General features: G+C 39.2%; 1 protein-coding gene and 2 pseudogenes across 1 annotated transcript; 2 read left to right on the top strand and 1 right to left on the bottom strand.

Moving 5' to 3' along the window:
- Positions 1–2,384: 2,384 nt before the first annotated feature.
- LOC143590167 (putative galacturonosyltransferase-like 4 pseudogene) lies at positions 2,385–3,431 on the top strand (annotated as a pseudogene).
- Positions 3,432–5,932: 2,501 nt separating this feature from the next.
- LOC143590168 (uncharacterized) lies at positions 5,933–8,077 on the top strand. Its single transcript, XM_077070730.1, has 2 exons — positions 5,933–6,190; positions 6,770–8,077. Exons 1-2 carry the CDS (start codon positions 5,947–5,949, stop codon positions 7,837–7,839), a joined length of 1,314 nt encoding a protein of 437 aa, XP_076926845.1. The 5' UTR covers positions 5,933–5,946; the 3' UTR covers positions 7,840–8,077.
- An 8,362-nt stretch (positions 8,078–16,439) lies between these two features.
- On the bottom strand, positions 16,440–16,806 carry LOC143590162 (ATP synthase subunit beta, mitochondrial pseudogene; annotated as a pseudogene).
- Positions 16,807–26,248: the final 9,442 nt, after the last annotated feature.

Consider the following 26,248-nt stretch of genomic DNA (forward strand, 5'->3'; position numbering starts at 1 on the left):
TCTTGATGGCCCTTTGGTGGCTAATGAGGTTATTGCTTAGGCTAAGAAGAGGGAGAGAAGAATTTTTATGTTCAAGATTGACTTCGATAAAGCCTATGATAATGTGAATTGGGAGTTCTTGTTGTCGGTTCTTTCTCAGATGGGTTTTCCTTCGGTCTGGTGTGATTGGATTAGTGGTATTTTGTTGGCAACCAGATCATCTGTTCTTGTTAATGGATCTCCTACATTCGAATTTGGGTGTCATAAAGGCATTCGTCAAGGTGACCCGCTATCGCCTTTTCTTTTTATTACTCTGATGGAGGCTTTTTCAGGTATGTTGAAACAAGCCTGTGATATAGGTGCGTTTCATGGTATTACTCTTCCTAATGAAGGTCCTACTTTATCCCGTCTTTTTTATGCGGATGATGCTATGATTATGGGAGAGTGGTCTTCTTTTAATTTTGATAACTTGAAACGTATTCTTCGTATATTTTACTTGTGTTCGGGGCTAAAGATTAATCTCCATAAATCAGTGTTATTTGGAGTAGGTGTAGAAGATGGTGAGATCGATATCCAAGCTGGTTTCATGGGTTGTAAGCCGGGTAGAATCCCGTTTTCTTATCTAGGGATTATGGTTGGTGCTAACATGAATAGGGTGGTTAATTGGGAACCGGTTGTGTCCAAGTTCAAGAAGAGGCTTTCTAAATGGAAAGTTAATTCGTTATCTATTGCCGGTCGGGTAACCCTTATTAAATCAGTGCTGGATAGTCTTCCCACTTATTATTTTTCGCTTTTTAAGGCACCCAAGAAGGTTATCAATGAATTAGAAGCTTTGATGAGAAGGTTCTTATGGGGTGGTTCGGATGAAGTGAGGAAGATGTCATGGGTGGCTTGGGAGGTAGTCACCAAACCTATAAAAGAAGGGGGTTTAGGTATCGCTCGTTTAGAGGTTAATAATCAAGCGCTGATTACTAAATGGCTTGGGAGATTTCTAAACGATCATCACGCGATGTGGAGAAGAGTAGTGTTGTCTATTCACGGGTCCTCGCGCTGTTGGGGGCTTGCTCCGGTTAATAATGGGGTTCCCGGGGTTTTGAAGAATTGTGTTATGTTTTGGAACAAATTTAAGGTTGATGGTGTGGGTTTTAATAGAGTGATCCGGGCCACAGTTGGGAATGGTCGCCAAGTTCGGTTTTGGATGGATTTGTGGTTGGGTTCGGCGCCGATTATGGACAAGTATCCGTCCTTATATGCGGTAGAAAAACAGAAAAATGTCTTGTTAGCAGATCGGTTGGTGGTCACTGGATCCTCTCGTCGCATTGTATGGGATTGGCTTAGAGCTCCTTGCTCCCAACAGGAGGTGATCGAGAAGCAAGAGTTGGAAGATCTCCTTCAAGGGGTGGTGATGGTTGACTGTGAAGATTCATGGTCTTGGGCGGTTGGTAGCTGCAAAGAGTTCGAGGTTTCGTCGATTAAAAGATGGATGGTGCGGTCCGTTGTGGATGCTGGGAGTTTCGGTTTTCAATGGAGCGATTGGGTCCCGAAAAAATGTAATATTTTTATGTGGAGGGCCGTTCTGGATTGTCTTCCAACCAAGGAGGCTTTAGCTAGACGTCATTTGCATTGTGATGATCATAGTTGCGCTTTATGTGAGAGTAATGAGGAATCGATCGAGCACTTGTTAACCGGATGTTTCATTTCTATGGCCGTTTGGAATGCGATTGGTTCATGGTGCAACATCCCTAGATCTTTTGTTTTCCATGTCAATGATTTGGTGGAAGTGCATAAGGTTAGTGGTGCGACGGGGAACAAGAGATTGATTAATCATGGCATTGTCATCATTACTTGTTGGAGGATTTGGCGGGCTAGGAATGAAAAGATTTTTTCGGGCAAGAACACTAAGGTGGTAGAAATGGTTGCGGATATAAAATCTTTGGGTTTTCTTTGGTACAAAAATAGATCTAAGATAGGGGTAGTGGATTGGAAAAGATGGTGTTTATTTGATGTAACGTGATTGTTGTTTTTGGTTTTTGGCTTTCGGCGTCTTTCTCCGTCTTGAAGATAGTCGTTGGTTGTGTTTGTTTTTAATGAAAGTCAATTTTCAAAAAAAAAAAACCAAATCTCAAAGCTGAATATCAGGAGAAATTTCTGTTCAAATACAAATAAATAGTCAACAGTTGACCATCATTGACTTCCATCTAGAAAAGTCAAATAATGTCAAGATTTTGAGACAAACTAAATGAGGAAAACATTTATCTTCCGAATAATCTTCTCTTCCTCTCAAAGCCATTGAAAAGATTGTGTGTTAATAAATGATTTATCTTCTTTAACCAGCCTTCAATGGCTGTTTAACCCTTCTCTTCTCCCTTTAATATCTCCGTTCACCCACCATTAATGCCGGCAGGATGGCCTTTCGGAGCTTAAACCATCTTTTACTCCTCATTGGCCTCCTGTCTCTGTCTCTGTCGCCGCCACCGTCGTTAACCGCCACCAATCTCCCCCGAAAACTCTCCCAGAGTGTCAACTTCTTCCGTGAAGCCCCCGCCTTTCGCAACGGCCAACCATGCGGCTCGACTGCGAACGACACCATCCATCTAGCAATGACCCTTGATTCGAACTACCTTCGCGGTACAATGGCCGCCATTTTGTCCATTTTGCACAACTCGGGCTGCCCCGAAAATGTGGTCTTCCATTTCTTGTGGCTAAGGTTTGATCAAGACATTAAAACAAGCATCAAAACAACGTTCCCGTATTTAAATTTTAAGTTGTATCGATTCGACTCGAGTTTGGTTCAAGGGAAGATTTCGAAATCCATCCGTGAGGCGCTTGATGAGCCTTTGAATTATGCGAGAATTTACCTGCCTGATATTATCCCGAAGCATGTTAAACGGATAATCTATCTTGACTCTGATCTTGTAGTCGTTGACGATATCGACAAGTTATGGAGAGTTGATTTAGTGGACAAGGTACTCGCAGCACCCGAATATTGTGAAGCGAATTTTACGCAATACTTTAATGATAATTTTTGGAACGAACCCGAGTTACAAAAGATATTCGAAGGGAAAGAGCCGTGTTATTTCAACACGGGCGTTATGGTTCTAGATGTCGAAAAATGGCGGGAAGGCGGGTATTTACAAAAGGTTGAAGAATGGATGGTGGTACAAAAAAAGAAAAAGATCTATCATTTGGGTTCTTTGCCGCCATTTTTGCTTGTTTTTGCCGGGAATATTAAGCCAGTTCATCATTGTTGGAACCAACATGGTTTGGGTGGTGACAATATTGAAGGAAAATGTAGGAGTTTGCACCCGGGTGCGATTAGTTTGCTACATTGGAGTGGTAAAGGTAAACCATGGCTAAGGCTTGACTCGGGTAAGCCGTGTGTGGTTGACCATTTATGGGCTCCGTATGATCTTTATCGGTCGTCAAAATCCAAACTTTCCTTTGAATTTTGATGGGTCTTGATCACGAAACGGATCAAGATGATCATTTGACAGGTTCTTGATTTTTAGGCCAAGAATCAAGAAAGTGTTTGGTTTTAGGTTCGTTTAGAGATGCAAAGTTGAACGCGAAGAGGGTTTACGGTTAGATTTTGCAACATAAGGATGGAAGGTGAGGTTAACAGCAAATATGTCGATGTTTCTCAGGATCTATACGTCTGTTTATCAACAGTAAAAACTAAAAACACAACCACATTTGAGCATACATAGATAATTCGTTTTAGGTATCGTGTTTATACCTTAATCTTGTTTTAGTCATTGTTTTAGATTAGTCAGATTTCTAGGAACCCCATGCCCATCTTTGTTGTACATTAATTTGATTTGTTTCCCATAGATAATGTTCTTTAGCCATTTGCACGCGTTTTTTAATCAATCATAACAACCATGACACGCGCGCTATAATTACTATTAAACATGTTTGCAAATAGGAATCTTGCTTATTATACACCAACAAATTTGATCATTAGTTCCTTACACATCATTTGCTTGTGACATGCTTAGACTCTTCTGCATGGCTTCCTTTTTGCTCCTTATGTATGCATCTGCTTTCTCATTGATATTTGAAGAAACACTCAAAAAATGAGGCTTCTTTTCTGGCAATTTTGAACCTTCTAAAATGGTCAAAGTTAACTTCCCGTGACCATCGTTGACCTTACCTTGATCTTGTGAGCCCTTTGCCTTACTGGTTTTGGTTGAATTCTTGTTCTCTTGGATCAAGATTTGACTTGAAGCGTCATTGGTTCGGTTGACCATTGAACCGCTGATGTGTCTAAACTCAACTAGTAGTTCATGATCATCGGGCTCGATCATCTGATCTTGGCTCGTATGACTTGCTTCAAGGGCTTGAGTTTGGTCAATACCAGGTGATGTCTGGTCTTGGCCCATATGACTTACTTCAAAGGCTTGAGTTTGGTCAACGTCGGGTGGTGTTATATTGGTCGTAGCGAATGTAACACGTCTTATACCTCGAGTATGGATGCTATTCATGATGAAGTTGAATAGCCTATGGCAAAAGCCAAATGGGCCAAAACCATCATCTTGTTTGCCCTTTTCTTGCATAATTTTGGTGGCAATTTTATTTCAGAAAAACAGTCACAATTTAAGGATTTGTTTATGATTCTAATCTTTGGATGTGAGGTAAAGAAAGTGAAAAGAGTGAAGGTTGGGTCTTCTTTAGAAGACAAAGGGGTTGCTTGTATGATACCATAACATCTTTGTTGTACTTTCCTTGAATTTGATTATATTTTTGACTACCACGAGTTTCATGCTGAGTGTAGCTTTATTAATAATTCGACTAAATAATCAGAAAATGAAAATCATAAATTAAAACTAAAAAAACTAGTCCATTGAGGGTGCTAACTGCTAAGGGCCGAATATGACAACTACTCAAAAATTGCGTTAGCTAGACACATATTCACGGGTTGACAAAAACAAGACTCGCTTAAGCCATAAACATATTATTTTTATTAAGTTATATTTGCGTATTAATATTCTTGTAATTACAAATTTAAAACAAAAAAACACCCACAAGTGTATAAACTAAACTATAAACATGATATTTTTTTTCTCTTTTACGTGTTATAATTAAAAATCATTTTTAAAAATATTTATGAATCATAAAAACAAGGCAAATAGGATTTTAATAATCCAAACTTTCTGTTATTGGCCGATAATAATCCCAACTTAGTTTATTCTCACAAGTGGTTCCAAATTTTAAAAAAATGGCTCTCAATGGTCCCCCCGTTAAAAAAAAACTAACGGCGTTAAGTTTTTTCCAAATTTCAAACTGATTTTTTAGGGCTTCTGTCCGAAGAAGAATACCAGTCGATTGATGTAAAACTTAGCTTGAAACGATACTCCAAACAACTTAATTTTTGTTAATTTGAAGTTCAAACACCCGATTTGAAGCACTAATCAAGCCATTTGAAGCATCATTTCGAGCTAAGTTTTGCGTTAATCGACTCATATCCTCATTCCAATCAAAAGCCCTAAAAAATCAGTTTGAAATTCGGAAAAAACTTAACACCGTTAGGTTTTTTTTCAACGTTGGACCATTCAAAGCCAACTTTTTTAAATTTGGGACCAGGGAATAAACTAAGTTGGGATTATTATCTGTCAATAACAGAAAGTTATGATTATTAAAATCCAATTTTCCTAAAAACAAACTGCTTAAACAACTCAACTTGGAATCCATTTGACTGACACAAACCCGCAAATTAATCAGCCATGACTCCATGAGGGCATCTCAGTAGACGGGCTAAATAATGGTCTTAATGTGTCTAGCCAGCCCAATGGACCTAATAGATGTAGCCCAGTTGGATATTAAAATCGTTTACCGTTGGTCAGTATTCATTTCATTCATTCACACTCACAACCTGATTAATATAATAACAATTTGAAGGATATACGTAAAACAGAGACTCTCTTTACAGAAACCCTAAATAAATAATTCAAATCAGTTGAATAATCAATGGATTTCTTCAGATCCATATTATCAGATGATCCAGAACCCGAATCTCCAAATAACCACGAACAACCCGATACAAATCAATCACCAAACCCTCACGAAACCGAATATGACGATATTAATTCATCGGAAGATGACGGCGGTGGTGCTAGTGGTGGTTTATGGAGCTTCGGAGATCTAGTGAAAACTTTGACTACCAAATCGGAATCAGTACTAGAAACCTACCGTCGAGATCTCAAGGAATTTGGTACTGATTTAACATATGAACTTGAAATAGGTTAATAATTAAATTGTTAATTTATTGTTAGTAAATAATTATTAGAGTTAGAAATTATTAAGTTTATTTTATTTGCCAATGAGCTAGTGCTAGTGGTGGAGTGGTAAGGAAGATAGTCGTAATTGGTGTTCTATGTGACCGAGGTTCGATTCCTGCACCAGCATTTAGTTTCAGCGGCACCAGATTAATGATGGGAGACTAGGCGAGTAGTTGGCGTTCACTAGTTGGATCCTTGAACTGAACTGCACTGTCGTGTCTTCGTGCGTTGGCCTTAGGTGAGGGTTTTCCCAGATCGAAAGGCAAGTGATGTGGTGAGAATTTAGCTGGTAACCCATTTGGAGGATTCATTGGCCGTTAAAAAAATATTAGTTTATTTGGTTTTTGAGTTTGAGTCTAGTTAGAAGTATTGGTAAACAAGTTAGAGTTTTAGTATAAATAGAGATGCTATGGTAATATATTTTGTATGGTTTTGATTATTAGTAAACGAAAAGAGTTGTGGGTTGTGTTTTCCCACAAAATATCGTGTTCCTGATCCAATTATTCTAATAGGTACCGGTTTGCGGAAGGAATCTGATTTGTTCCGTGAAGTTGCGAGCCGTGCGGTGAAGGAGTTGCCGGCGTCTATTGATGTCGGTACTTCAGCGATTGACGGAGTGTTGAAATCGACGGCGGATATTATTTCACAAGGTAAAGAAGCTTTGCTTGCGGGTTCATCTGATGTTGATGATTATAGTGATCGAAGTGTGGGTTCGATGAGGTACAGTCGGTTTGATGCGCAGTTGAATGCTATTAGGAGTGATGTGAGGGTTTACTGTGAGGATCCTGAGGACGTGGAGGATTATAATAAGTGGAAGGTAGGGTTTGCGGTTGGGGATAAGAAAGATGAGATTGAGGAGTTGGTTGGAGAGAATGGTGAGCTGGTGGGGATGTATGAGAAGCTTGTTCCAAACGAGGTTGATGATGCGACGTTTTGGTTTAGGTATTTTTATAGGGTGTGGAAGCTTAAGCAGCAGGAGGAGACGAGAGCGAAGCTTGTGAAGAGGTCGTTGTCGGTTGATGATGAAGAAGAGTTAAGTTGGGATGTTGATGATGATGATGATGATGATGATGATGATGATGATGAAATTGAACAACAAGAAGAAGCTGATAAAATCAGATCAAGTGCCTCAAAAGCCGAAGATTCAGTTGATGTTAAAAAGAAAGACAACGCTGACGTTGAAATTCAAACTCTAAACTCCAGGATTGTTGACGAAGATAAGGAGATGACGACCAGTGTGGTTAGTGTTGATAAGAGCGATGCAGAGTCTACTGCTAAGAAAGTTGAGTCAGTGCCAGAATCTGATAAAAAGGTTGATATCAAACTGGATTCAGGTGAAACTAAAGATAATAATAACGTCACGGTTAAGTCAAACGAATCATCATATCAGGAGGATGAGGATCTTGAGTGGGACGAGATTGAAGATATTGAGAAAGCGGATGACAAGAACGTTGTCTCTCATGGGGAGGCAACAAACAAAGCTGACTTGCGTAAGCGGTTGGGTACTGTTGCAGATGATGATGAGGATTTGAGTTGGGATATTGAAGATGACGACGAGCCGTTAAAACCAGGTAATAAGTGATGCATGACATGAATCAATCACCTAAGGTGTTTCGCATTGTGTTTGTGTGATAGTTTTTGTTGTAATTGTGTCTACATTTTAGTGAGTGCCAAATGTTTTTCCTGTTATTTTAGAAAGCAGGTATTCTTATGTGAATTGCAATTAATTGTTCATAATAACGCATTCTCCATATGTTGCTACTATGGTCATATAGAAGTTTATTTATGTTACAACTGTTATATGATTTTGTATTGAAATATATTGTGCTCTTTTTTAGTTTAATACTAATTTTGGTAGATTGGATAAGGCAATTAGGGTGCTCACAAACTGTTGAAACTGACCGAACCCCAAATGGCAATTAGGTTAGTATTATCATAGAAAATAACAATTACACTAGGAAACGAGTAGTCGAAAAGTGTAAACAGCATATTAAAAAGGCATGAGTATGCTTGGTTATAATCTTAGGTGGTTAGAAATTACCCATTCATGTCCCTATTACCCGAAATGCAATATTGACCCTGACTTGAAATATCAAATACTCGACTGCATTTTAAACAATTCTATACTTTTAGTAGTTTTGAGCTTCTGGTTAATTTAAGATGTTTATTATAGTCATTTAAGATTGCATGATATATTACTATATTCTTCGATTTTAGCACCGGTAAATGAGTATGCGATTGGTTATGGATAAGCGTGCAGTTATCACTTAATACAATCCGTCTCAAACCCATAAAACTTTTTATAATTAATCCTATGCGCCTAGAATACTCCAAAATGCTTCGAGTTTTAGCCTTTTAGAATTAAAGACCCCAACACTAAACTCTCGGGCTTAGTTTTTTATGCCATTTATAGATCTATCGGTTATCTGACTCAGATTTCTCTGGTTGGGTTGGAAATGGTTTTGGTTTGAAAAGCTTGAAAAAATAACTGAGGAGTAAGGAACTAAGGATTGCCTTGGATGAAAAATGCAGCGAGGTGAGCAAACAATCATAAAGGGAGTTCTCTTGTTGGGTTTGATTGTTTTTCATGCAGACCGAAGCCCACTGCATATTGGGCCTAGCGGCTGGATTCCAGATCTTCATTTACTTCTCGGCCTCTGGCGGCCTGAGTAAAAAAGCAATTGGATCCAATAAATCTTTCAAATAACAAAGTTATTTATAGTATCTAGGGAGGATAAGATGCAGACAAAACTTATTTCTATCCATAAAAATAAAGAAGTTACTTCTGAAGAGACCCTAGTGTCACGGAGTGACGGAGTTATCCCTCAGACTCCGTGTGGCACCCGAAGGCCAGCCAATCAGTCCGCTCACTGCTGGTTTCGTCCTGCCTTGGACTCGTCAGGCAAGCGGCAACAGCTCGCAACCAGCAATGCATTCGTCATGCAAGCACGACTAGACATGTACGCCTTCCTTCCCGCTGAGGCCGTGCCCAATGAAGTCCTGGACGAGCCAACAAACCCAAGCGTTACAACACAAATTAAGCATCTCGATCTTCAAATATTTGATTCGTGACACTAGGCTTCTGAACAAACAACATACAAACATACAAAATAATAATTATTGAAATAGAATGTTTTCAATAACTAAAGAAGTAGTGAAAGAGTTAGTAAAATAGAAATGCATATATCATAGACAACATACGGACGTATAATCTGGAAGACAAAACACTTGCAAAGTCTACCTAAAGCAACCCCTAAGACAAAGCTAAGACACAAAAGTACCATTTGATGAAAATCCTTAACCTTTATCTTTCTTGTGCTTCCAGAAACTCCTATCTTGGACCATAGTCACCATATACTTAAAGAGGTATCGTATCTAATCCACTCATCTCAAGTCATGTCCTCCATAATGAGGTTTCCACTGTTCTAACTGGTCTTCACTTGCTTTTCATATGCCTGAATTGTCTCAATCTCCTCACCATTATTATCTAATCTGATATACTAGTTACTCTTGACATTTATTTAAAAACCTCATTTCCTTATCATATTTAACATTATGCGCTTACACATCCACCTCAACATCCTCTCTCCGCTACCTCTAAAATAAATTTTACTTGATTAAGACTTCAAATTAATAACTTCATCTAAGTTGTTTAAGTTGTAAAGGATTACTTAATTTTTAATCAATGTTACTTAAGATCGGCTATTTTCAAAGCATCCCATTAAAATTTCTTTACATAGAGATTGTCATATCGTCAAATGTATTCATATATTAGTTAGTTTTATTTTATTTTATTAGCTTTATTTAATTAATAGTTTTCCCAAGCATGGATTTATTTTTAGGAATGCCATCTGACCTCATACTAGAGATGTTCAAAACGGTTTGGGACTAGGAACCGGAACCGGTTAGGTTTATTTTATTTTATTAGCTTTATTTAATTAATAGTTTTCCCAAGCATGGATTTATTTTTAGGAATGCCATCTGACCTCATACTAGAGATGTTCAAAACGGTTTGGGACTAGGAACCGGAACCGGTTCCTAACCGGTTCCTATATTCAAAACCCCCTTTTAAACCGGTTCCAGGCTCGAACCGGTTAGGGAACCGAACCGGTTCTCCCACCCTCGGACCCCTAACCTATCTAACCGGTTCTTACCGGTTCCTAAACCGGTTCCTACACTGTAACCGGTTGGAACCGGTTACAGTGTAAAATTTTTTTTTTTTTTTTCGTTTTTCGTTTGCGATTTGGATTCTAAACTACGATTCGTATTTGTATAGCATGAAAAATAAACAAAACAATTAACATAAAATTCATTTTATTTACTTTAAGAAGTTCAAAAAAAAAAAGGTTACATGTTTTAAAATCTTCAAAAACAAACTAACAAAACATTAAACTTATAAATATAAAGTTGTGACATATTATTTCTAGAAAAGCCTTCTTGTTCGTCGTAATTATTGAGCGGCGACTTCTTCCTCGGAATTACTTGTAGAAATGCCTTCTTGTTCGTTGTGCACTTGAACATCAAGTGGTGTTTCATCTTCGAGAGTGGTTACGTGTTGAATACGATCGATTGAGTCCAAGTGATCCTTTAAGCAAATGCACATCTCCACCGACTCCGAATTTAGTCTTGTTCTTCTCACCGATATTACCCTGCCACTAAGAGAAAAAGCGGATTCCGAAGCTACCGTAGAAGCTTGGACGGTTAGTAAATCACGGGCCATGGTGGCAAGAATCGGAAACTCGGTTTCCTTTACCTTCCACCAAGCCAAAACATCAAAAGTGCCATATTCCTCTTCGGATAAACCGGTAGAGTAATCATTTGCACTATACCTTCCTAATTCTCTTGAAGGGGTGTTACCCCTTTGTTTTTAAGCCGTTACGTTGCGAACGGTGTTCATAAGGCTAATCATGGGATCTCGTACTCTAGTAGCACTTGAACTTGATGAAGACCCCCCCGGCATAGGCATGTGTATGTTTGACCCATATTTATTTAAATAAAAGTCATACATAAATTTAAAATTCAAGTTAAAATAATTTTTTGCCTCTGTTGAAAAGTTTGGGTCAATTTCATGCATATCTAAGGCTGAAAAAATTTCGTCTATCACACATTCAACCCCCGTAACATTTAACATTGGGTTTAAAGCGGCGGCGCAAGTAAAAACCGGTGGCAATTCAAGAAAGTATTTTTTTAATTTAAACTTCATTGGTAATATGATGTTTGAAAACATTGGACTTTTATTTTCAAATTCTTTAAGATTGTTAACCATTAAAAATAACTCCGAAAGAACCAAGGGACTTGTCGGATAATACGTTCCTGATAGTTTCGTAGTTGATGTTTTAAAAACTTCAAGAAAAGTCGATAAATCGTTGATAATTTCACATTTCTCATTTGAAAAGGGGATTGCCAAATCATTCTCGGCAAGACTAGAATGAAACATTTGTAAAGTTTCAATTTGTTCCAAAGCACTTTGAAACATTATGCAAGTGGAATTCCATCGATGAGGTACATCCCAATTAGCTCCCAAAGCTTTTCTTCCCATATCTTTACAAAATTTTCTATAATCCATTTGTCTTTTTTTACTTTTCTTAAAAACTTCATGTATCATTAGTCTAAAATCGTTTATAACCGATGTAACCTCATCCGAAGCAAGTCCGTCTTGCACGATTAAATTAATGATATGTGCAACACACATTGAGTGAAAAAATACACCATTGCAAATCGGCGTATATTTTAATTTTAATTTATCAACCGCCGATGTATTATTCGACGCGTTATCAAATGCCATTGAAAATATTTTATTTTCTAGTTTATAAGTTTTTATAACATAATCTAAAATTTTAAACAAATTATCTCCCGTATGTGGATACTCAAAGAGTTCGAAAGCAATGGTGCGTTTCATCATTACCCACGATGACGGGTCTACCCAATCAGCGGTGACACAAAGATAAGATTCGGGTAGACCATGTGGAGCCGACCAAACATCACTAGTTAAGTTTATTCCCGTATTTATATTTTCAAAATATGCAATTAGTACCTCTTTGGCCTTCTTCCACAATTTTAAACAATAACGTTTAAGAGTATGACGACTTACGTGAGTGTATTGTGGTTGAAGCGTATCTCGAATCATGGCGGTTAAGCGAGAGTTGTCGAAGTGGCTAAACGGCAAAGCTTCTTGAATCACAAACTTCGCCATACAATTTTGAACTCGATCAATTTGGTATGTAAATATTCCGCCTTCACTATCCATTTGCGTTTGTTGCGAATCTACGTTCTTTTTCAACGCCTTGCAATACGGTTTTTCGATGTGTTTCTTCAAATTTGAATTCGAAAGTGGGTTTAAATAAACCCCACAAAACTTGCACCGAGCCTTCAATGAATGGTCACTCAATTCAACCAAATCCCAATTGCACCAAATCTCTTGATTACGATTATGAGGTACAATACGAACGAAACTTGGTTCGGCGTTGGAACCTTGACCAACCGATGATTGTGAGGCAGCCATAACAACAAATATGAATATAGAAGAAGAGAAAACAAGAGATTAGAGAACTCAAAACGTTGTAATAGCGTTTTTTTGTATTTTTTTGCGTTCGGGTTTGCGTTTTGAGTGTTGTGATGAACCCATGACACCAAATACCTATTTATACTAGTAGTGGGGTGCTTGGGGGAGCCAAAAAACGGCTACTTTTGACCCCAACGGTCAAAAAACGGCCAAAAAAACGATTTCCAACGGCTTAATCGATCCAACGGCTAGAACCGGTTCCTAACCGGTTCCGGATAGAACCGGTTCCTAACCGGTTCCGGTTCGGTTCCGGTTCCTACCCGCCCCCACTCAGAAATGCAAGAACCGGTCACGGATCATCGGGTTGAATCAGATAGGGTCCGGTTCCTACCAAAAACGGGTAGGAACCGGTTCGGTTCCGGTTCGGGTCCACCGGTTCGGTTCCAGGAACCGGTTTTTTTGATCATCTCTACCTCATACCTAATGAATTAGGTAACGGGAATTAGGATTTAATAAACAAAAAGTATGACATTTAAAAATAGGGAAAATTCCAGAATATGTATTTTCAAAAACAAGTTCAAGTTTTAGGTATTTTTTGCAAAAAAATTCCAGAAATATATATTTAAACTACTCGTGACGACTGGATTCTTGGTGTCAACTGGTCGGGACGACTAGTAGTTCACAAAACTGGTAGTGACGACTAATAGTTTACAAAACTGGCCGGGTCGACTATTTTAGGCTAAGAAAATTTCAGGGACGAATATTTTGAAGCACTAAACGTGTCTGGACGACTATTTAAGTAAAAATAGTTTGGGCTAGTTTTTATGAAATTTTTTGTACTTTTCTTAATATTATATTATTATATTTAATTTTACTCATAATTAGTTTTTCTTTTATAACTTTTAAATATAAAGTTTTACTAAAATTCAAATACATCGCTGAGACTTGCTTTTAATATCTACGCGTCGACATAAATTTTATTCAAAATTCCTTCACGTTTAGCTACTGTGGGTCGATTAACATATATAAAAGAATTATAAAGTTAGTAGTAATTTAGTGTTCTATAAGAGCCTTGATTAATCAATAACCATCTTCATCAATTAACTAATCATTTAACCCAATTACACAATACCCCAGTGGCACTTTTAAAGACTTCAAATAATAACCTACTTAGCAATTATTTATTAGCGGCAATTTGGAATTAAAGAATTAAGATCGGCAACACCAACCTAGATAAAACCGATTAGCTGATAAATCCCATGGCCCTTCGATAATATTCGTATTATTAAATTCAAAATACTTTTTTTATAAAAACATTTCATACGGTTATTAGAAAACACACACATATAAAGAGTTGTTTAAAGTTGTATTAATGTATAAAAGGTATGGAAATACCAAAATATGGCGCATGGCATATGGTGAGGGTATACGCACCCGTAATAATATTTACCCACACGTATAATTATTTACACAATCATATAACTAATTACACCTTATAGAATAATTATGTAACATATTTCGTAGGATATGTTAATAATTAGCCAACCTATATATGTTGTAGTTACGCACCTATGTTTATAGTTACGTATAGACATAATTACGTACATTAAACGAAAATACAACACATTAATGATGATTTTAGAAAAGTTGATTTTTTTTAAAGCGTACCTAGACTATGCTATAAGAAGTTAATTAGTTTTTACAACTTATTACGATACGACACATCGTCGTTAAGACTACTTAACTTTTCTTTCTTCTCAGAATTCACCCGTGAATTAATCATCTATGGCTTCATACTCTGACTACCATTTTCCGAGCTAACTTTGTTTTGATGGATTAGTGATCAAATGAACTAGATACAGGAGTTACTAGAAATATCACTCCCAAATTATAGCTGAAAACAATGTTGTAAAACTTGCTAGGCGGTCCCTAGGCGTCTGACCCCCTTGGAGGGAGTACTCGGTTTGTACTCGGACAAGATAAAAATAACATAAAATAATTATTGGATATTATATATATGTTAAGACAAGGATAATTCGTGTTAAAATAAACATAATTCATATGAAAAAAAAACATAATTCAAAAAAATTCATGTTTTGTTGTTATTTTTAGCATTTTACTATATAAAAAAAATTGGTGGTCGAGTTGACCTTGGAGGCCGAGTAATCCCGAGTACAGGCCGAGTAATCCCGAGTACTCCGACTTTTGACCGAGTTGGACCTTGACGAGTAATGGTGGCCGAGTTGAGAAAAGACGGCAAAGTTGATGTCCGAGGACCTTGGAATCGCCGATTCCAAAACCTTGGAATCCAACTTTTACAGCACTGACTGAAAACACGCAATAAAAAGAAAATGTGATTTTGGTGGCAAATTATATTTGGAATAAAATATATTTTTTTGTCAAAGAGCGGTTCCAACGTTATTTGATAAAAAGACAAAAGGTAAATAACTTAGTCATAAATCGTTTACCATATTAACTTAAAAATTAAAATCATCATTATCATACTCAGTATATCCCACAAATAACAAAGATATGGTAGGGTCTGAGGAGGATAAGATGTAGACAGCCTTACCTCTACCCTGTAGAATTAGAGAGGCTGCTTCCGGTGAGACCCCCGGCTTGATAGTACTTTCGCATCAAGCCTTGGACTAAGGCACATAACACTCAACCATCGGGACCCCGGCCGATTGGTGCATGTACCCTTGTCTTTCGACTATCAACGCCACCACATGATACCTGATTAACCTTCCGCCACTTTTAACGTTATTTTCACAAGATTAGTAAAATAACGTCAAAATTAGTGCAATTTCACTTTTGTCCATCCAAGGTTTCACACATACCTTATAAAAATATGATTTCGATCATAAAATCAGTCGCGACATAAATAAAATTATATAAAAGAAAACACTTACAAATATTTATTATTATTTTTAACAACAAATTTTCACGTTATAAATATTTGAACCTATAACCCCACATTTAAAAGTGAGGATACCATACCACTAGACTAATATATATGAGTATTGCAAACATTAAGTTAATTACTTAAAAGCTAAAAAAAAATGGCTCTCAAAACATGCCCAAACTTTGTTTGTTTAACCATATGACCAATTGTTTTAGTGGTATGTTGCCCTTATCTACAAATGCGAGGTTGTGAATTCAAATCTTATCAGGTGCAAGGCAAGGTGGAATTTTGTTGTTAAAAGAAAAGTAAACATAAGCACCAATGTTGAAGGATCTAAGATTCAAGTATCAGAAGTTATAGAAATTCAATTCGTCATTTAAAAAAAAAGAATAAAAAAACAAGAAGTCTTTAGTTAGCATTTAAGATAGTTTGAACGGTCCCAAATGATCGTTTTTAGTGGTGCCCTTTTCATTTGCTTTATTATCTTTCACTTTCTCAATGAAAAAGATAACGAAGAAACTCGAACAACACACGTATGATAAATCAAAAAGGCCATACTCGTTAATCATTTTAACTTGTATTAAAAAGGCTATTTTGCATGTCCCCTTTTTTGTGATATGAACTACCATTATAACATATCATATTTTTTCATGTTTTATCTTTGAGTAAACTGCGGTTTACGTCTCTGTGGTTTGTCCAAATCTGCGATTTTACTCCAATAGTTTCAAATTTACGATTTTCGTCCCTGTGGTTTCATTTCACTTGCAGTTAAATCCTAACCCACTAACTCCGTTAAATCTACCTGGTTATGTCCATCTGCTTGAGGGGCAATTTTGTCACTATACTCCCAAAAGAAACCCCAACCAGCCCTAAACACAAACAACCAGATATAAAACAATCAATCAACAACCAGATCAAATCAATTTCAACATGCGTTGACCACTAAGAGACCCAGCATTCAACACGCGTTGACCTCTAAACAGACCTTCAGTACCATCCATAGCAATCGTCCTAACCATATTCTCCCCCAAATGCTGAGCCACTTCCAGCACCATCCTTATCGAGTTATCCAACACCTCCAACGTCGTTAGAATCGGCGGCAACCCTTCACTAAACCTCACGTCCACCACCGCACCTATCATCTAGCACACCTGTCCGATCGCTCCGGCACCGGTGAACTCGTCGGTGAACTTTCTGGCATAAGATTCTTCGCCGCCGGTTGTCGGAGGTGGTTTGGCTGGAGCGGCGGCGGCGATGGAAGTGGAGTGGTTGACTACACGGTTGTAGAAGTGGTTAGGCGCGTGAGATTGGGATAAGGCGCGTGCAGATCTGGTTGTGTGGATGAACGGATTTCGGGATCGGTGGAGGAAGGAGCGGAGGAGAGTGGCCAACACACGTATATGAAAAAGGGGGTATGGGAATTAGGTATTTAGGGCTGGTTGGGGTTTCTTTTAGGAGTATAGTGACAAAATTTCCCCTCAAGCAGATGGACATAACCAGGTAGATTTAACGGAGTTAGTGGGTTAGGATTTAATTGCAAGTGAAATGAAACCACAGCGAAAATCGCAAATTTGAAACTATTGGACTAAAATCGCAGATTTGGACAAACCACATGGACGAAAACCGCAGTTTACTCTTTATCTTCCAATGAATCCTAATTAAAGCTTTCCCTTCTGTACTATGGATGTTTATGAGCCCAACCTAATCGAGTCATGTTAGCTCGTGCTCAACTTGGTTTGTAAAGAGCCGGGGCTAAGAGAGTTGGCTCGATTTATAAACTAGCTGATTTCGAACTAGGTTTTTTTAGCGAGTTTTGAGTCACATGCTATTTGAACTTCTATATACTTAAAATTTAAGGAACTTTTATATATATATATATTGGAAGTTTAAAATGAAAATATATAGTTGAAGAAACTCTTGAAAACCCATTATGTGGTCCTCATTTATCCACATCATCCTTACTAATATAATATCAAGATTTTAAGAAGGAATCTTGTTATTGTTATTTACTCCCTTGTTCAATATTGTACTATTTTTTTTGTTTTAAATAATAATTTATGTCTTACTTTTGAAACTCATCAGAATATATTCAAGCAAGACAAAAAAACTAAAAGTAATAGTTTGTACTATTTTGTTTACAAATTTGTTTCTTTTATTTTCAACATTAAATTTTAATATTGTTATTATGTTTATCATATTAACTCTTCTTCTTCTTCTTTATATACTGTAAGATTAATTTTATTTTTCATTAATATATTATAAAAATATGTGCATTAAGTTAAATATATAAAATAACGCAAAATTTTAAACTTTAAAACACGTAAATTTTTTTTAAAGTATGTACTTTATGTTCAATATATAAAATAACATAAATTTTAATTCTTTAAAGTACGTAAATTTTATTAAAAATATGTACATTATTTTAAATATATAAAATAACATAAATTTTTAAACTTTAAAATATGTTTAACATAATTTACATCTTTTAAAGTCTAAAAATTTATGTTAATTTACATATTTAACCTAATTTATATATGTAAATTGAAATTTTTTTTAAACTTAAAATATATAAATTTATAAATTAACATATTTTTTAAATTTTAAAATATGTAAATTACACTAAATATATAAATAACATAATTTTTTAACTTTAAAATATATAAATTTATAAGTTTACATATTTTTTTTAATATGCAACTTATATTAAAAAACATGTTACATAGTTATAAATTAAAAAAATATTTTTTAATTAATTTTACATATTTTTTTAATATGTAACAATTCTATTCACATAATTTTAAATAACAAAATAGGGCATTCTACAAATATCAAAATATTTAAAAAAATGTATTGAGATTTACATATTATTAAATAAGAGAACAATGAATTCTTAAACATGTAACATATTATTTTAATTAGTTCACATATTTTTAAATAATTCACATATTTTAATAGATGCACAAATATTTTTAAGTAAGTTTACAAACTTTTTAAATAAGATTACGCATTTTTAAATATATAAACACGTTTAAAAAAAGTCTATCGTAGATTTTATATAAGTAACATTTGTAACATTTATTTTTACAAAAGTAAAATTATATAAGTAATCTATCAAATATTGTAATTTATTAAACTAATATATGTAACCTACACTTTTAACAAATGCAAATTCACCCTTGTGGATTATTTTTTTTATTGTGTAACATCTTTTTTAGATTTATATAAGTAACACTTGTTACCTTTTATTTTTACAATGTAATTTATACAAGTAACATTTTATAACTGAAGAAACACTAAGTGACCCCGGGCAGATTATGGATAATCTGGGGGTTAAGTAATGTTTCCCACGAGGATGAGGTCCAGCAAAGAAAGTTGTTCTTCAGGTGACCTGCAAAACAGACACCGTAAGCTCGTCACTGAGAAGGGGGGGTTCCTCCTTGTGACCACCCTCCGGCGTGAGAATCAGACTAGAATGCTCTGAATATAAATGTATATTAAGAGATTGCTAGAGAAGATAAGATAATGAGATATCAGATGATGTCCTTACCATTCCAAGGTGTTGGAGTATTTATAGCCGAAGGTAGGTTTCCTAGAAGGTACAGCCGGCTGAATAGTATTCCTGTTCTACCAACAGTGGGCTACGCACAAGCCATGCTGGTTGGTGGATAGGCTGCGGCCGACAGTGACAAGGTCGGCTGTATACTGTTCCTTTACTGCCGGCTATGCACTGTTCCACCAACTGTAGGCTGCGCACGTCCCATAGTAAGGGTTGGTGAGTAGGCAGCGGCTAATAGTGACAAACAGTACTAGAGGGTGCTCCTCCTCGTACTGTTGTCGGTGAGCTGTCACCCTGTGATTGGTTCATGAGCTGTTCTGGTCAGATCGTCTGTTTTGCCCATACCTTGGTAGGTATAGTACAAAAGATCTTCCAGAAGCATACGGACTGGCTCATTTGGGCAGGAGTATTCCCGCCTTGCTCATTCCTTCAGGTGACTACTAAAGTAGCAAGAGTTAGTGCCTTGTGCGTGTGGCCTTGCTATCAGTGCGGGTAGCCTTCCCTGATGGCTTGTATCCGCAACTGCGGGAACAAGCGGGGTACTTCACCATTGGGAGGCTTTCCCTGCGGGTACAGCTGGCGTACTGCGCGTAAGGTCTTCTCTGAGCATGGTGGGTCATGCGGAAGCAGTTGGTCGTTGCGCAGACGTCCCTGTTCAAGGTGAGTCTTTCGGGTCCAACTGGGCTCTGCTGGGACCTACCTCTTCAAGTCCCCCCAGTCCAATGTTCTTCTCATGAATTATTAATAAGTGAGGTGAACTTTTGGACTAGCAAGGGGTTTTGAAAAGGGTTTTTAGTTTTAAGGTTTTCCGTGGGGATTCTTCCCGCGGTTTTCCTAATGTCACGCAGAAATTCCCGACTTTTCTGCTTGATCTTTGGGTTTGAAGCGGGTAGGTCTGTAACCTCCTCGCAAGTCAGGAGCGTTGAGTCCCACTTGTGTGGATTCTCCATGGGGTTTTGGTAGTTTTCAACATAGTCATCAATTATGTTAAAACCACCAATTCCATCTTGGAGTTTCAAACAATATAGTTCTCGACGTTCCCGCCATGTGGGGATGTTATTCCCGTTTCCGCAAGCATGGCCCAGAAGATCCTTCTTGGTTTGAATTCTCTGCGGAGCGCTAAGTATGTGAAGGGTTTTGCCTTGACACTGTACCCGCACTCGTCTTACGGTTACTTTACTTCCAAGGTATTCCTGGCGTCAATTCCTTGCGGGTGCTAAGTATGTGAAGGGTTTTGCCTTAACACTTCACTCGCACATGTCTTATAGTTACTTGTTTGCCAATGTAAGGGGTATTTTCCCGCTTTCGAATCTTTTTGAAATTTTGAAATTCGAAGAGTTGGTGAAAGGATAAGAACAGTCCAAACTATTGAAACGTCGTCCGACGGTTTATTCTGACAGTTTCAGGAAGTGCAGGAAGTTATGGCGACGTGACAGTATATGGTCATTTCAGGCGCTTTTTCAGGCGCGTGGGCGCGAATTTTCGGGCGCGTGGCCGCGAAATTACTGGCACGCGTCCTTTCAACAGCTGTTGCCAGCTTGCTTTTTGCCACGTGTCATAGTTTCATTGCACCTGCGATTTCTCTCTCTTCCGCATTAAATTCATCGCATTAATTGCGATTAGTATATAAAGGGGGAGAGGGTCCTTTGTAATCCACACTTTCACTTTTCTCTTCATCTTCAAAACGATTTCCGGCGAATACTCACCTTTTCAGTCGAGCATTCTCTTGAAATCGTTCTCTTTTTCATACCTGCAAGATGTCTTCTGCTTACGACCTTGAGGCTACAGCCCAGGAGGCTGGGGTGTACGCCGAGCACCCGTCATCCACGTCCGACAAGGATGACAAGAGTACTGCTGGCGAGTGCCAGTGTGCTCTGCCTGTCGATCTATATCAGTACATCGTCAGGAAGTTCATGCTCGAGTCTCTCGAGCCTGAGTTTCCTGAACCTCATCAGACGGTGTATGATGCCCCCAGAGGCAAGATCGGGGTATATACCGCATTCTTTGTCTATGGGAATCTTAGGTTCCCTTTGACAAAGCTTGTGTACCGTGTCCTGGAGAGGCACGGTGTACACCTGACCGAGGTGCACCCGATGGCGATCGCGAAGATTCGCCACTTCGAGTGGGTGTGCCGGATTCTGGGCGTTGAGCCCTTCGTCGACCGCCTGGTGACCTTCTACTCTTGGAGGTGCATCCAGGGGTGGTATACTCTGATAACCCGGATCAAGGGTTTGAAGAGTTGCGCAACCGAGCGCAGTCTTCGTTCATGGAAGCGGGAGTTCTTTTTTATCTCCGCTCGCGCCATCCCCCTTGCCATGAAGTTCAAGAATGGGCAAGCACTCCCCAGCCTTCACGCCTCCAACTACCAGGAGGCGGAATGGTTCTCAAAGATATCTCGAGTCCAATCTCCGGTTTACCGCTTTGCGGAGTCCGGGATGGTGATGCTCGGGATGAGCCGGGTGTGGAAGGATGCGGAGGCGCAAAAGATTCCGATCGTCCTTGAATACGGTTTGAACTCTGTCCCTTACGGTATGCTCTGTCTACTTTGTTTATATAGGTTTGTCTTCTAACTGTTTTTCTTTTATTTCAGAGGGGAACGACTTGCACTCGCTCCTGTATCCGCGGGAGGCTGATAGTCCCGCTCGCATGGGTACTCGTGCTCTAGATGAGAACGAGTTGCCCATCCTTGAACAGACGGCGGATCGGTTCGTGGAGGTCTACCCGCCAGGCCACGAGATCCTGAGCGCCAGGCAACGACGGCCGATCCTTCAGGTATGCATGGGGCTTCTCGCCAACCTCTGCCTCCTTCCCATCTACCTGATCTCTTGGACGGATTTCCCTTGGGTTCAGGTGATGGGTTTGGCGGCTATCGGCCTGTTGTTGACCCTACAGGTGCGTAGGGTTCTTTTGGCCTCTTTTTTTTTATATCATCTTTTCCTAACTGCTTTTTGTTTTTGCAGTGTCGGATTCCAATGAAGTGTATGTTCCACGATGGAACATCCGCCGAGGAACAACCCGTCGCACACCTGTGGAGTGCGTGGAGTGGGCTCGTCACGCAGCTCCCAGTGGTGCGTTGGGGGAAGCCATGGCTAGCTACCAGGAGGGTAGGCTAACCAATGAGCTTCGGCCTGGCCCGGATGCAGCCGCGCGTCGAGCTGCTTTGTCGTGAAAACGACAAGTTAAAAGCAGCTCGTATCCAAGAAGTAGCTCAGGCGCGGGCTGTCCGGGAGGAGAATAGGAGGCTCTCCGCGGCTGCTGCGGAGAAGGAGAAGGCGTTCAAGGCCCTTGAAGTTGAAGTTCAGGCCCGTCTCGAGGCCCGTTCCAAGGCTGCCCAAGCTGTTAACGAACAGCTTCGGCTGGCTAAGGAAACTGCTCGGAACGCAACTGAAAGGGCCACTAAGGCTGAAGCTGTTGCTGAGCCTCTACGCCTCGAGAATGAGGAACTTAAAGCTAAACTAGAGGCGCTCCAACAGGCTCATGATGCCTTGGCGATGGAAGACGCGAAGAAGCTCCAAGAGATCCTGGACCAGAGGGGGGTGCTTGACCAGACTGAGCGGAAGCTAAAGGGCGTTGAAGAGGCTGCGGCTAAAGAAGTGTTGCTTGCCAACCTCAACAAAAGTGAAGCCGAACGCGCCGGTAACCAAGCTCAAGCCGCCCTCCAAGAAGCTCTGGTTGCCAAGGAATGGCTTCTTCGAGAAGCGTTGTCTCAGGTAAGCTTAACTTCATAATGTCTTTACGCTTCTTTTGTATGCGGGTATGCACCCAGCAATCTTTGTAATATTTGAATTTTGATGGAATAAAGATTGTGTTAATTCCTTGCCTTGTTTATTTTACGCATGTTTTGATTTAACTTAGCAATTTCTTTAGTACTTAGATAAGTTAACTTTTTAACGTGGCAAATTATAAGTTTGTTTCGCTTCCTCTTTCATGATTGTGCGGGTATGACCGTCACTTACATTTAGTAGGATGGCTTAACTTTACTTATATCTGACCTGTGTGGAAGTTCTCCTCATCTTTTCCTTTGAAATTTTCTAAGTGTTTAGAATAAGTTAACCTTTGAACGTGGTAGATAATAGGTTGAAGTTTTGCCTCCTTGTTCGTGATTGTGCGGGTAAGACCGTCACTTGCACTTAGTAGGATGGCTAAACTTTGCCTACATCTGACCTGCGTGGAGGTTTTCCTTAAAACTTGAAATTTTTACCGTTTTGTGTTTATGCGGGTTTTGCCGCCTTCCACACGTAACGACTTACTTCTTCCCATATTTATGCGGTGAATACCGGCACATCAGTGTGGGAAGTTCATAAGTATAAAGGTAAGGCTATCAACACATTGTGAAAGGAGAATCATTTCCATTAGAAGTGGCTCTAGGCCTTTTCTTTACAAGTTTGGAATTGATCTACATATAACATTTGCGTAATTGAGCTCCATTCCATGTTCTTGTGACGGGAGTGCCATCGAGCCTTTCGAGCCGGTATGCGCTCTTTCCCAGAACTTCTTTGATAATGTATGGCCCTTCCCAGACCGGGGCCAGTTTTCCTGGGCGTTGTTGGTTCGAAGCCTCGTTGTTACGCAGTATGTAGTCTCCTACATTGAAGTTGCAGAGTTTTACCCGCGTGTTGTAGTACTTTTGCATTTGTCGCTTGTATTTCTCTTCACGCATTGCGGCTAAGTCTCTGCGTTCCTCGGTTAGCATAAGGTCTAACCGTCTTTCCGCATCATTGTCTTCTGGCTAAATCAAGACCCTTGGTGAGGGTAAACCAATTTCGACCGGGACCATGGCTTCAGTGCCATAAGTGAGACTGAACGGGGTTTCTCCCGTACTGGCCTTTTTCAGCGTTCTGTTTGCCCAAAGGACGTGCGGAAGCTCGTCCACCCAGCCGGATCTATGTTCCAAGAGTCTTTTCTTTATGCCTTCGACGATGCTCTTATTTTTCTCTTTCTACCTCACCATTACCCTGCGGGTGCGCCACTGAGGTAAAAGTGTGGGTGATTTGAAGTTCTTCCAGCCATTTTTGTAGCTTCTTGTCAGCAAAGTTGGTGCCGTTATCGCTCACCAAATTCTGTGGAAGTCTAAAACGACAAATAATAAATTCCCAAATAAATTTTTTGATATGTTTCGCGGTTGTTTGGGCTAAGGGTTTTGCTTCTATCAACTTGGTGAAGTAGTCAATGGATACCACTAGGAACTGAACATTTCCTGCTGCTGTAGGAAATGGGCCTGTCACATCGATGGCCCACTTCTGAAATGGCCATGAAGAGGTAACTGGAACAAGATCATTCTTCGGGCGGTGCTTGTTGGGTGCGTAGAGCTGACAAGACCTGCATTTTCTGATGTATGCCAGCGCATCCGTATGCATCCCCGGCCAAAAGCATCCCGCGTTGTTTAGCTTAGCTACAACAGCGCGTGGACCTGCGTGTACTCCACAGATAACTTCGTGTACTTCCCTTAGGAGGTAGTCAGCATCTTGGTTGTCCACGCATCTTAAGAGTGGGTCAAGAAAGTTACGTCTGTAAAGGATGTCCACGCATCATAATTCAGTCCCACGGATGGCGCCAATGAAGAAACACTAAGTGACCCCGGGCAGATTACGGATAATCTGGGGGTTAAGTAATTTTTCCCACGAGGATGAGGTCCTGCAAAGAAAGTTGTTCTTCAGGTGACCTACAAAACAGACACCGTAAGCTCGTCACTGAGAAGGGGGGTTCCTCCTTGTGACCACCCTCCGGCGTGAGAATCAGACTAGAATGCTCTGAATATAAGTGTATATTAAGAGATTGCTAGAGAAGATAAGATAATGAGATATCAGATGATGTCCTTACCATTCCAAGGTGTTAGAGTATTTATAGCCGAAGGTAGGTTTCCTAGAAGGTACAGCCGGCTGAATAGTATTCCTGTTCTACCAACAGTGGGCTACGCACAAGCCATGCTGGTTGGTGGATAGGCTGCGGCCGACAGTGACAAGGTCGGCTGTATACTGTTCCTTTACTGCCGGCTATGCACTGTTCCACCAACTGTAGGCTGCGCACGTCCCATAGTAAGGGTTGGTGAGTAGGCAGCGGCTAACAGTGACAAACAGTACTAGAGGGTGCTCCTCCTCGTACTGTTGTCGGTGAGCTGTCACCCTGTGATTGGTTCATGGGCTGTTCTGGTCAGATCGTCTGTTTTGCCCATACCTTGGTAGGTATAGTACAAAAGATCTTCCAGAAGCATACGGACTGGCTCATTTGGGCGGGAGTATTCCCGCCTTGCTCATTCTTTCAGGTGACTACTGAAGTAGCAAGAGTTAGTGCCTTGTGCGTGTGGCCTTGCTATCAGTGCGGGTAGCCTTCCCTGATGGCTTGTATCCGCAACTGCGGGAACAAGCGGGGTACTTCACCATTGGGAGGCTTTCCCTGCGAGAACAGCTGGCGTACTGCGCGTAAGGTCTTCTCTGAGCATGGTGGGTCCTGCGGAAGCAGTTGGTCGTTGCGCAGACGTTCCTGTTCAAGGTGATTCTTGCGAGTCTAACTGGGCTCTGCTGGGACCTACCTCTTCAATAACCTATATTTTAACAAATACAAATTCACCCTTGAAACCCTTGTAATTTATATAAGTAACATTTGCAACCTATATAAGTAAATTTTGTAACCTATAAGTAAAAATATGTAAATTAAAAAAATATGTAAATATGTAAAATATAATATGTAAATCTTTAAAAACAATATGTTAAAAAAAATGTAAATATATAAATTTACAAATTTTCATATATAATATAAAAGAAAATTACTAAAATCACTTAGGATCAAAGTAGCAAGTGATACTAATTGTTTTCTTAACAACTAAAAATATAAAACATGAAATTTACTGAATTTTAATCTAATACAAAGGTTAAAACAAATTTAAAATCCATGATTAATAAATACTGTTCCAGAAATAAAGCAACACATTAAACAAAACAAATATGAAACAAATCTTTTCAAATCAAGTGGTTCAAAAACCAAAACCAAATCATGTGAGAAAACTAGCACTTAAAACGTCTTGAAACCTG

Source organism: Bidens hawaiensis, unplaced genomic scaffold, assembly GCF_021521415.1.
Source record: "Bidens hawaiensis isolate Kalapana, Puna unplaced genomic scaffold, B.hawaiensis_p1.1 tig00038192_1, whole genome shotgun sequence".
Lineage (NCBI taxonomy): Eukaryota > Viridiplantae > Streptophyta > Magnoliopsida > Asterales > Asteraceae > Bidens > Bidens hawaiensis.